An 11,596-nucleotide genomic window follows, 5' to 3' on the forward strand; every position below is an offset into this window, starting at 1 on the left:
CTGTTTGCCTCTTGGACACATTTCAGTCACCACCAGCAGCCTTTGGAAGGATGCCTGGGGAGGGGGGTGTTGCTGACATGAGCACTGAATACGAGGACATGCTATGGGGGGAGCTCAGGGAAACCACTTAGGGAGATAGAATGAGCCAAGGATCCATGTGATTTTAGGTGGAGTTCCTGCCACAGGTTCATCCCACAGGGAACTCAGAAGCATCAGGCTTTCATAGGCAAGGGAGCTGAGCTTCCATTGTATTTTTTTGTAAACAAAATATATTTTTAAAAAATTCACAATATTCAACAGAAGAAGCCAACAAACCAATGAAAACATGGAAAAAAACAATTAAACACAATTTTCAAGGCATTGGGTATGAGGAAAAACTATGATGTTTAAAAGATATATTGTCATTAATCCCCCAGAAAATAATCCTCACTTTCAACACCCTTATCCAATCATTCTCAACACTTTCTGAAGAAGTTCTAAAGAATAGTATTTTTTGTACCAGATATTGAAATCACAACCTTGAGCTTACCAGCCAGAGGCATATGCCACTGAGCTATACCCCTAGCCCATCCACTATCTTTTTTTAAGAGAATAAAAAATAGTATTAAAGCACAAAAATTATAAGTGATACAGAATTTCACTTAACAAAGTAATATTAACTTCATAGTATTTTTATAATGCATGATGTTGACTTCCAACTAGTTGTTCATATTGCCAGATATATGGATGTAAAATTGGAAGAACAAAGAAAAAAGAAATATATAAGAAATTAATAAGAGAAAAAGAACAAACAATTGAAAAAAGGAGGCAAAAGAAATTAAGCATTGACTGCTCCTTTCTGTAGACCAGAAGAAATCCACAGTACAGTTGTCCAAACAATCCTGCTTACATGCATAGATGTATCTCTTTTCCCACTCTCTCTCCTGTTCTTCTCCTCAACTCACTAATTCCTTCCTTTTGAATACATTCATTCCCTTTCCCTAGAATCTATTGTATCCTTCAGATTTTATTTTCTTTTTCAGGTTCTCACACTAAGGACACAATATGATGTTTGTACATACGGGTCTGGTTTATTTCATTCAAGAGTATGGTCTCTAGTTACATCCATTTACTGATAAAAGCCTCAAATTCATCCTGTTTTATAGCTAAATAATATTCTATAGTGTAAAAAATACCACATAGTCTTTATCTATTCCTCAGTTGGTGGGCATTTGGGTTGTTTTCAAAATTTAGCTATGACGATTGTGCTGCTATAAGCATAGGTGCATATATAGGTATGACACTTTCAATTCTTCTGGAAAAATACCCAGGAGGAGATTAACTGGGTTGAATAGAACACCCAATCCTAGATTTTTAAGGAATCTACACACTGATTTCCATAGTGGTTGTACCAGTCTGCATTTTCACCAAGAGTGGAGAAGGGTTCCTTTCCCCCACAGCCTCTCAAGCATTAGTTATTGGCTGATTTCTTGATGCTAACCAATCTTTCTAGGGTGAGATGGAATCTCAGTGTTGTTTTACTTTGCATTTCTCTGATGACCAAATGATGTTGAACATTATTTTCATAGATTTACTTGCCATTTGTATTTCTTCATCTGAAAAGTGCATCGATCTCAGATGCCCATTTTTTGGATTGGGTCTTTGAATTTGGGGCCCTAATTTTTTAAAAAATTCTGTAAATGTTCTAGAGAGGAGGCCTTTGTTGGAGGGACAGTCAGCTAAAATATTGTTTCAGTTTGTGGGTTTCCTTTTGATTCTATTGGACATTTCATTTGAAGTGCAGAAAATTTTCAAAAAGATGAGATCCCAATTGATTCTTTGAAGTGTCTCCCATGAAGTTTGTTTTCTGTTCATTAACTGTCTACCTATTCCCATGTCTTTAAGATTTCTACCTACATTTTCCTCCAGAAGATTTAGTGTTTCTGTTTTAATGTTTAAATATTTGGACCATTGTGATTGTAATTTAGTGCATGGTAATAGCCATGTGTCTAATTTTAGCTTTCGGCATGTGGAAAGCCAGTTTTCCCAGAACCATTTATTAAAGAGGCTGTCTTTCCTCCAGGGAACATGTTTGGTCCTTTTGTCAAAGATAAGGTAGCTAGGGCTGGCAAGATAGCTCAGCAGCTAAGTGCCCATGTAGGCAAGCACAGGGACTGGGGTTTGATCCCTGACACTACATGCCATGCCAGCCCCAGCCCAAGACATGCTGAGCCAGTCACTGAGACTGGGTGGCATCCACTATCTTTAGTGCCAATTGATCATTGTTACAGGCCCTGGGATGGGAACATGAATGTGTGTCCCCATCCTGACATACAGTGAAGGGGCACCAGTGCCTAAACTTCTGTCTTTGCACAGAGATTCAGGAGGAGCTAGGCATACGGGGGGATTGGACAGAACTCATACAACCACCGTTGCATCCTCCCTGGCAAATGTGCTGGCCATGCCTTTTGCTGGTTGCTGGGAGAGAGAGGATACTCTTACACCCAACCCTGCTCTGCATTCCACAGGTGTGCCCTGCACCTGCTGCAACAAAGTTCTAATGAATGAATGAGTGGTTTAGCCTCACACTGTAATGGTATGTGGGGATCAGGGGTGCTAGCTTTGGTACACACAGGTATGAGGAATTAAAGGTTATGCAGATATTCTTGGGCCAGTAGAGGCGTGGTGAGGGATTAAAGGAAGATTCAAATGAACAGACCTTGTTCTCCCATCTGTGTAAGTAACCCATACCCATGTTAACTGTATCATAAGCCCATCAAGATTAAGACATAAAACCCCCATGTTGAGGCATGATGGATGGACATTAAGGAGGACCCCACTTTGGTGGTGCCCTAGCCAGAGCTGAGGTATCCAGCAAATGCCAGTACTGTGTTGCTGTCTGAGAGAAACTGGTGATCAGCCAGCCATGTTTCCATATCAAATGGATTGGGTCCTTGATAAGGCACAATACTAAGATTACCTATCTAGGAACAAAGCAGCCTGCTAGTGCCAGGTCAGTGCTAGCCCAGGTCGGCACCATCTGCTCAGGGGAAGTCAAGCTCTGTTGTTCTAAAATTGGCCACAGATAAATTGTGGAAATAGTCATGACCAAGTGTAGTATGTGCTTGATCAGTGTGTAAAGAAAGTAGTCACACTCACAAGTGACCATAACATGGCCATTGGCCACTCGGAGAAGCTCAACCTTCATGATGCCTGGTAGCAGCCTGTGCTACTTAGCAGTTAACAGGGCTGGTAGTAGTCACTCCCTGGGCATCAGGGAGTACAAAGTACCATCCCTGCCCTAGCCAAGGAGCACCAGTCTTGCCACGTTCCCTTGGAGGGACTGGATCTGCCCTGAGGTGCTGGTCAGCTTGCCCAGAGGGACCTGAACGAAGGCATGGTTTCCTCAAGTGGGCCAGGTATTTCTGGCTAATTGGTCCCTCTATGCCTCTGGCCCTTCACTGGGAGCACTTGGTTGACTCTTATGATGATATAGAGTTTGCAGTGCCTTATTGTTCCCACCCATACTCACAGGTATCAACCATTTGGTTCTTTTTAATTTTTATTTTAAAGCAATCCTGTTTCCTAATGAAATCTGATGACTCTACTTTTATGTGTGTGTGGTAGTGAAAGGCAAGTTTCTCTGGTTAGCAAGAATTCCAAGAAGAAATTTATCATCATTTTTGTAAACACTGCCGTAATGGGATATTGATTCTATATCTAATATATGTTTGAATATAAATAACAATATTTTGAAAATGGTGAGTATTTTTATTTTATGAAAATGACTAAAAGCTATGAGATTTCTTTGGTTGTTATTTTTAAGTATGAAAGTTCTATATTTATATGATGAAGGTAAGTGAACAGCCTGGAAAAATGCAGCATATAGCGTTCTTGTGTTAATCTGTCTAAGTCAATCTCACCATATAGCAGATGCCTGGCTGACATGTATCCATACATCCTCACTTGTGATGTCTGTGGGTGACAGTTAGGTCTGTTATTCTGGCCACGCTGACAGGGACCTGCCCTTCTTAAATCCTGTGAAGACTGTGAAGTGAGTTGAGGTATATGTCAAGGCCAGGAAATAGTTTATCAACCAGATTTATAAAGGCTCATGAAATAATCCTTTTAACTAAATGATTATAATCTAGTTGAATATGTGTCAATGAAAAATTTGAAAAGAAGTACCAGTACATTTAAAGTTTAAAGAGTAATTTTTCTAAATGTTCAGTCTAATCTTATCTGTTTATTTGAAAGTTGGCCCATGTGAGCTTGAGATTTCAGTTTAAGTTTGTCTTGTGGTTCTTTATAAGCAAATGCACAGTTTTGCTAGGAACCATGTGGAGGAGGGGCAATATGAGGATTTCAGAAGAGGGAGATAGCAGGACTGGTGTGGAGAAGGGGCTTAGTCCTGCTCTGTGTTCTATAGATGTACCTTGCTCCTCTAGCTCTAGTGACACTGCCAGCTCAGAGTGAGAGCAATGTCTGATGATGAGGAACCAAGTCCTTGAGAGGACACTTTATCCATAGGGCTGCTTGGATATGACCAGGCAAGGTGGTAGCATTTTATAATTTGTTTTTTCCTCACCACTTATCTCTCATCAGCACTGTCCGAGCTCTGAGTGTGTTGTAAACAAAACTTTTGCAATATCTGTAGAGGAGACAGAACTCAAGCTACCTGGCGATGTCCTGGGTATCTCTCCCTACTATCTTCATGCTCCTCAGAAGCTGCACCAGGATGACGCTGCACTGAGCAGTAGGTCAAGTCCCCTTGGTTGTGAATGACCCTTGGCTTTGGTGCTCTTGGAATAGGTGTTGGATAGGGCGGCTTGCAACAATTGTCAGCAGTGATTCTCCCTGCTGTGTTTGGAGGACCAGAGCTGGTTTTACTCCTATAACTTACTTGAATTCCTGCCTCTAAGTGAATCACACATGCATCTGCAGGTTAGGTTCTTCAGGACAAACAGAAACCATAACACCTTTGCTCTCAGACTCTGTCAGAGCCACCAAGGTGGTGAGGTTTCCGCCAGGGATCCACTGTGCACACAGTGCAGGGATGAACCAGACTCTGGTCACTGAGTTCCTCATCCTGGGATTCTCCCAGAGTCCTGATCAGCAAATGCTGCTCTTCTCTGCCTTCCTCTTCCTCTACACAGCTGCCCTTTCAGGAAACCTGCTCATTGTGGTGGCCATCAGTGCCAGCCCAGCTCTGCACACTCCTATGTACTTCTTTCTGGTTAACCTGGCCCTGGTGGACATCCTCTGCACCTCCACCATCCTGCCCAAGCTGCTGGGAATTATGGTAGCAAGGAGGACCATCTCCTATGGGGGATGCATGGCACAGCTCTTCTTCTTCACGTGGTCAATGGGAGCTGAGCTGCTGCTTTTCTCTGCCATGGCCTATGACCGCTTTGTAGCCATCTGCCGGCCACTGCACTACAGTGCCTTGATGGGCCCCCGTGCATGTGCATTCCTTGCTGGGGTTGTGTGGGCCATCAGCCTCATCAACACCTCAGTACACACAGGCCTCATGCTGCGCTTACCGTTGTGCAGATCCAATGTAGTTGAGCATTTCTTCTGTGAGATACCTCCACTTCTGAAACTCTCCTGCTCCCCGACTGACCTGAATGAGGCTATGGCCTTTGCAGCAGATGTGTTCCTGGCTGTGGGCAACTTTTCTGTGACAGTCCTATCCTATGGCTTCATTGTCACCAGCATCTTTCACATTCGGTCTGCTGAGGGCAAGAGGAGAGCCTTCTCCACCTGCTCGTCCCACCTGCTGGTGGTCAGCATGTATTACTCCACCATCATCTACACCTACATCCGTCCTGCATCCAGCTACAACCTGAACAAGGACAAGGTGGTGTCGGTCATCTACACATCTGTGGCACCCACCCTGAACCCCCTCATCTACACTCTGAGGAACAGGGATGTCAAAATCATGCTCAGGAGACTTCTGTCCTGCAGCTGAGCCTGGACAGACAACAGCAACCTCCTTGTGGCCCAGGGTGTGTGTCTGCATGTGGGGCAACAGATGCAATGGAGGGATTAACCTTCCTAAAAGGCTGAGTCCCATGTGCTGAGGATGTATCCTGTGGAACTGAGTGGGCACAGCTCTGACACTGCTATGGTTTAGACTTTGGCAAAGCCCATGACTTCTCAAGCATGGTATGATTGAAGGAGTGTCCCAAGTGACGTGAAATACAAGAACTAAATAAATTCAAGAAATCATCAGAGGTCAGCAGAACATTTTCATGAGCCCTGCCAGATCTGTCTTCCATGAGACAGGGTTTTGGAGTGACAATCACTTGTAGCTGTCCTGTATGTTTACATCCAAGGGTGATCTTTGAAATAGGTATACCTGGTATGTGTTCAGGATACTTGGGAAGGTGAAAGAGATTGGAGATTTTAGCAGGATACAGGCTGTCCTGCAAGCAAAGGCTCCAAGAATAGCCTGCTATCAATTTTTAGCACCTTGGATAGGGACAGTCTGACAAAGCCCTTGCCAAGTCTATGATGTGAGCATGCTATGGGACACTTTGAAATGGCCAAAGATTTTTCAACCTTCCTTATGCCCGGCACCCACCAACAATATCTGCCAGCTGCCTCCCTGTCAGCACTGGCTCCAGCTCATGAATGTCTATCCTGTTGGGAAAATCCTGGGAAAAAAGGTTCTCTGTGTCCACGTTTTTACTGTTTCTACTGAAAGGTCACTGGCAGGGCTGAATGCAGGAAATAGGAACTTGTATAGTTGGTGCAATGCAGGCAGAGGTGGCTGATTTCTTGAACAAGTCCTAACAGGACTGAGAGACCTCTATTTCTACCCAAGTTCAACACTAGTGTCCAGTAGCAATGCCTCCTTCTAGTCTTGGAGTCCTGGGTCTTGTCTTGAGCTAACATTATAGTAAAACCTGTAAAGTAAAGCCATGTTGCTATGTTGAGCTGTGGGGGACTCAGGTCAACAATTTCTGACATTTCCAGTCAAGCAGAAGACCCAGTACTATTATGGGCTACTGGACTCTTTTAGAATATTTTGCTGAGTTTACACACCTATAATATTCAAATAATGGAACTTAACAACAAAAGGGGATACAGATGAATGTCCATTTTGTATCTGTGTATTCAAAGTGGTTAGGATAGATATATAGTTACATTCTCTTAATGAATAGAGGGATTTGTTCTAATGGTGTTTGTAAATATGGCAATTAACCTGCATCTTGTATATGGCAATTAACCACTAGGAAGAACATATGCAATGTGTTAATTATTGAAACTGTCCCACCAATTTGATTTGAAACTGTCTCATTGCTATTTGTTTTTCAATAAAATTATGGAAAAAAGACCTGTAGTGATCTGTTGGCTTTTCTGTCCCCTCTATGTTTAGTTTTCTCTTTCCCCTCAGTGTTAACTTCTCTTTGTTCCATGCAGACTCTGGTCTGTTTACTGGTACTGTCTCTGTCTTATATTCTTATTCCTGTACAAGGAATAAGAAACATAGCAATAGACAAGTTGGTTCCCATAATGAAAAAAGGATGCAGTGATTAGACCTAGACCTACTTAGGTTAGACCTACTTTTGTGACATGATTGTTTAAGGAACCATGACATCTCTGTTTTTCCCTTATTTGAAGCACAGCTCATGTCTGTGGGCAAGAACACTTGAGTGTTGTGAGTGGAATAGCTTGTGGTGCAATCTTGGGGTTTCTGGTATTTTCACAGAAAGATGGCAAAAAGTTTTTCATGTGAGTATTATTAAGGTTGGTTCTGGCTACATGCCAGGTCTTGGACTCCCAAATGTGATCGTTTTCCCTACCTTAGTTCTCCGATCCCTGGAGAAGTGCTAGACATACTATTAGAGATGGAATTTAAGGTCAAAATTATTTACAAGAGCCTTCCCTACCACCCGAGTGCAGGGGGAAGCTATCCGCCCTGAGATGAGCATCCATACCAACTCTATGGGACCCCGACCAGGGAGCCCGTAAGGTGGCTCACACGTGTAGTGCACATGCACACATGGTTTCTTTTGCTCCCTGTGTAACAATACCTTATAGAAGAACCAGAAAATTTTCTTTTCATTGCATGTATGTATTTTATTTTATTGAAAGTAGAAAATGGACATATGCATAAGGGAGAGAATTGAAAAGCACAACATCCATAATTCTATCCTTAGGTAGCATTTGGCAGTGTATTATGTAACAGGAAACATAGAATTGATAATTTTATCAAATGTATCCGATATAATAATTGATGGGTGAAATGACACCTGCCTGAGCAATGCTTGGGGTAATCAAAGATGCAGAGAGATGTAGGTCTCTAATGACACTTGGGGTAAACTGTTTAGTAGCTAATATTTCTGAATCTTTCAATCATTTTTATGTGGATATTTGTGCACACATTTAAACTATCATAGATGTGGAGTTGCAACATACATTTTTTTTTCATGTCTCTTTCAGTTGAAAGAATATGGTATGGTTCTGCACAACTGATTATAAACTTTTCCAAATCAATACCTGCTGGGGGCTATGTGTCTTATCAGTGTCAGGAGGGACAGCGCTCAGTGGACCCCTTCACATCAGACTTCACCCACCAAATGAAATATTTGATGTCTTTTCTATGTATCCCTGTTTTTAAGTCCTAAACAAGCCTTATTGTCTGAGTTTAGGTAAAATTGTACGGGTATGATCGGATATTTATGGAAAGAGTACAATATCACATTAACCTTCATAAACATAAGTTTGAATTTCAAAAAATATTTTAATGACCACAACTATTTTAAATACTTCACTTAAAAATAAACTATTAAGAAGCTGTAAAAGACTTAGATATTGACAGGTTTGAGTCATATACAGTTTTCCCCTGAGTAAAGTTCATGATCAGGACAGCATACAGCAGCTAGAAGTCTTTATCAACCTATAATCTTGTTAAGGTATCAAAGGTGGAGATGTGACAGTGGCAGGTGGGGTCTAAGGACCTGCATCTCAGAAAGCATAGGGAAACAGAAGATCCAAGATTTTCTAGTCACTGGCTGATACCTGAGCTGTGGACACTGGGAGGAGTTAGAGGAAAAATCAATACATGGAAGCTCATATTGAAGAAGACCAAGATTAGAGGTATTCAACCAATTGTTTTCTAATTATATATTGCTATCTTCAATGTAGTTGCTTAATTCACAGATATGAGCACACAGAGTCAGTCAAAGTGAAAATTCTAAACATTAAATCCTATTTTCAAAAAATGGACAGAAATTATTAGTGCAATTATCTCAGCCATCCTCTATATATACTTGCATGATCTTACCCCTTCCTGTTTTTCTATCTTTTCTCATTTCTCTCATCCTCGTTATTTACTCCTTATGTCTTTTTTACTAAAGCCAAAACTAAAACCAGATTTTTGTTTATTTATCATTTATTTCATATTTTTTATAATTTTTATTCATTTGAATGAAAAAAAAGATAAAATAGCAATGAGACAGTTTCAAAACAGGTTAGGATGTTTATAATAATTAATACATTGAATATTGTTGTCTTCATAGTAGTCATTCAGAGGACACGATGCATACATGATATCTTGTCTAAATAATATTATTACAAAATTTATTCTCAGTGAACTAAGAGAAAGTAACTATATATCTATCCTAACTCTTTTCTCTATACATACATGTATTTTTCTTTCCTTTTTTTCATAACAAAAGTGTCCTCTATTTACATTTTTGTGACATTAGTAAAATGACACGAGGTTGCCTAGCAACTGTTAGCTAACCTTAACCAGATAGGATGTTCATCTCAGGAGTGAGTTAACATAAGTCCTGAGGGGATTTCACTGACCTTGTCAGATACAAAAGTTACATGTTTAGTTATATAGGTCTTGCTTTAACTTGGTCGTAACCATCCAGCAGAAAAGTATAACCGCGAGGTATAAAAATTAATGCCATATTAATATGCTGAGTTGTAAAAAGCTCAAGTCAACAACTTCTGACAATTGCCAGTTCTTCTGATAACCCACTACTATTATGAAGTATTGGACCATGTTGGGTTATTTTGCTGAATTCAAGTACCTACAATCTTTAGACTGGTTTCAAGTAAGAAAATGCCCTTTAAAGACTTCTCCAAATACCGCTTCTCTAACTGCAGCAGAACACCCATCTCAAAAAACCAAAACCAAAAAGGGGGATATGTTGGGAGCCCTGAAGCTAGAAAATTGATCAAATATATAGGTAGGACTTGGCCCAGTGCCTAAAACAAACAAGCTACCTAAAACCAAATTTAAAAAAAATTAACATTAACTTCTCATAAAGTGGAAAATTTTTCTTTAGACTCATTAGTAACTTATCTCCACCAGAACAAAATATTTCATTCTTAAGATAAAGGTTAGAAAGTTATAGCCTTTCTGAAATATCACTAGCAATATCTAATAATAAAACATTACTGGAGCCTAGCATCCAAGCACAGACAGTCCAGTTTGGTGGGCCAGCACTTGGGAGGCTATAAACAGGAGGATCACTATGAGTCCTATCTTTGCAGTGAGACCCTGTAGACCTTGTCCTAAATATATATATATATATATATATATATAAAGAAAAAAGGAAGAAAGAAAAATAGAATTAATTTGCATATATTGATTTTTTTAATCCTGAAACATTATTAAATTAATGAATGTAAATGTTCTAATAAGTTCTATCTTGTAAGGTTTTCTCAATATAACTGCCTGAGAAAATAAACATAATGTACACAACACAACAATACTATCAATGTAGGTTAATAGCCATCAGAAACAATAAAAATTGAAAGACAATGGAATTATGACTACAGTACTAAAAAACAGACAAAAATGTATAATTTTATCTCTGAAAAAACCAACTTTCTAATAAATGATAGTGATATAAACACATTTTCAGTTAAATAAAAATTGGTATAATTTATGTGGGTAGATTTTCATTATAGAAATTGACAATGAATGTATTTATACTAAGGAAGTTCAGAAAACACAGGCCTGCAATAAGTTATAAATGGTCATCTGAAGTTGTAACTCCATGAGGAAATACTCATTTAATGACCTAATTCACAATGCAACTTATTTAAATGAAATTATAACAGTGTAATATGTATTATTACATAAGCTTACATACAATATATACAACTGTTTCACAAAGAATGGGGTTGACAGTGAAAATGTCTTGTTTAAAACCTTATTTTTGATAGGATGTAGTAAGCACTAAATAGTCATAGACAAAACAAGATTAAAATAATCTCAGAGGAATGAAAATCGGGTCTTACAAAGGGCCTAATCTTCTTGCAAAAATAATCAGTAAAAGAGGAATGAAAAGGAAATAAAAAGCAGGAACAGAATATGAAAAGATCTAAATTCAGTCTGATAAACAATGACTTAAATGTAATTGGACTGAAAGCACTTCAATAAAACAATTGTCATAAGATCCTAATAATCTCCATCAGGTGTTTGAAAGTAGCAGATAAATGGTAGAGTTCTCACCCAGATTAACTATATATATGCTGTTATCCGTGAACTAAGCAACTGCACTGAAGATAGCAATGTGTAATACTAGGGCCATGCTTGGAATCCCTGTCATTCTGGTCTTCTAAAAGTGTACTGCTTCTTCTTCTT

At 39.6% G+C, this 11,596-nt stretch overlaps 1 protein-coding gene across 1 annotated transcript; it reads left to right on the forward strand.

Moving 5' to 3' along the window:
• Positions 1 to 1,087: 1,087 nt before the first annotated feature.
• On the forward strand, positions 1,088 to 5,950 carry LOC101575889 (olfactory receptor 13G1-like). The gene is made up of 2 exons (XM_004625702.1): positions 1,088 to 1,097; positions 5,034 to 5,950. The coding sequence occupies exons 1-2, from the start codon at positions 1,088 to 1,090 to the stop codon at positions 5,948 to 5,950; spliced, it is 927 nt and encodes a 308-aa protein (XP_004625759.1).
• The last annotated feature ends 5,646 nt before the right edge of the window (positions 5,951 to 11,596 follow it).

Source organism: Octodon degus, unplaced genomic scaffold, assembly GCF_000260255.1.
Source record: "Octodon degus isolate 3935 unplaced genomic scaffold, OctDeg1.0 scaffold00010, whole genome shotgun sequence".
Taxonomy (NCBI): Eukaryota; Metazoa; Chordata; class Mammalia; order Rodentia; family Octodontidae; genus Octodon; species Octodon degus.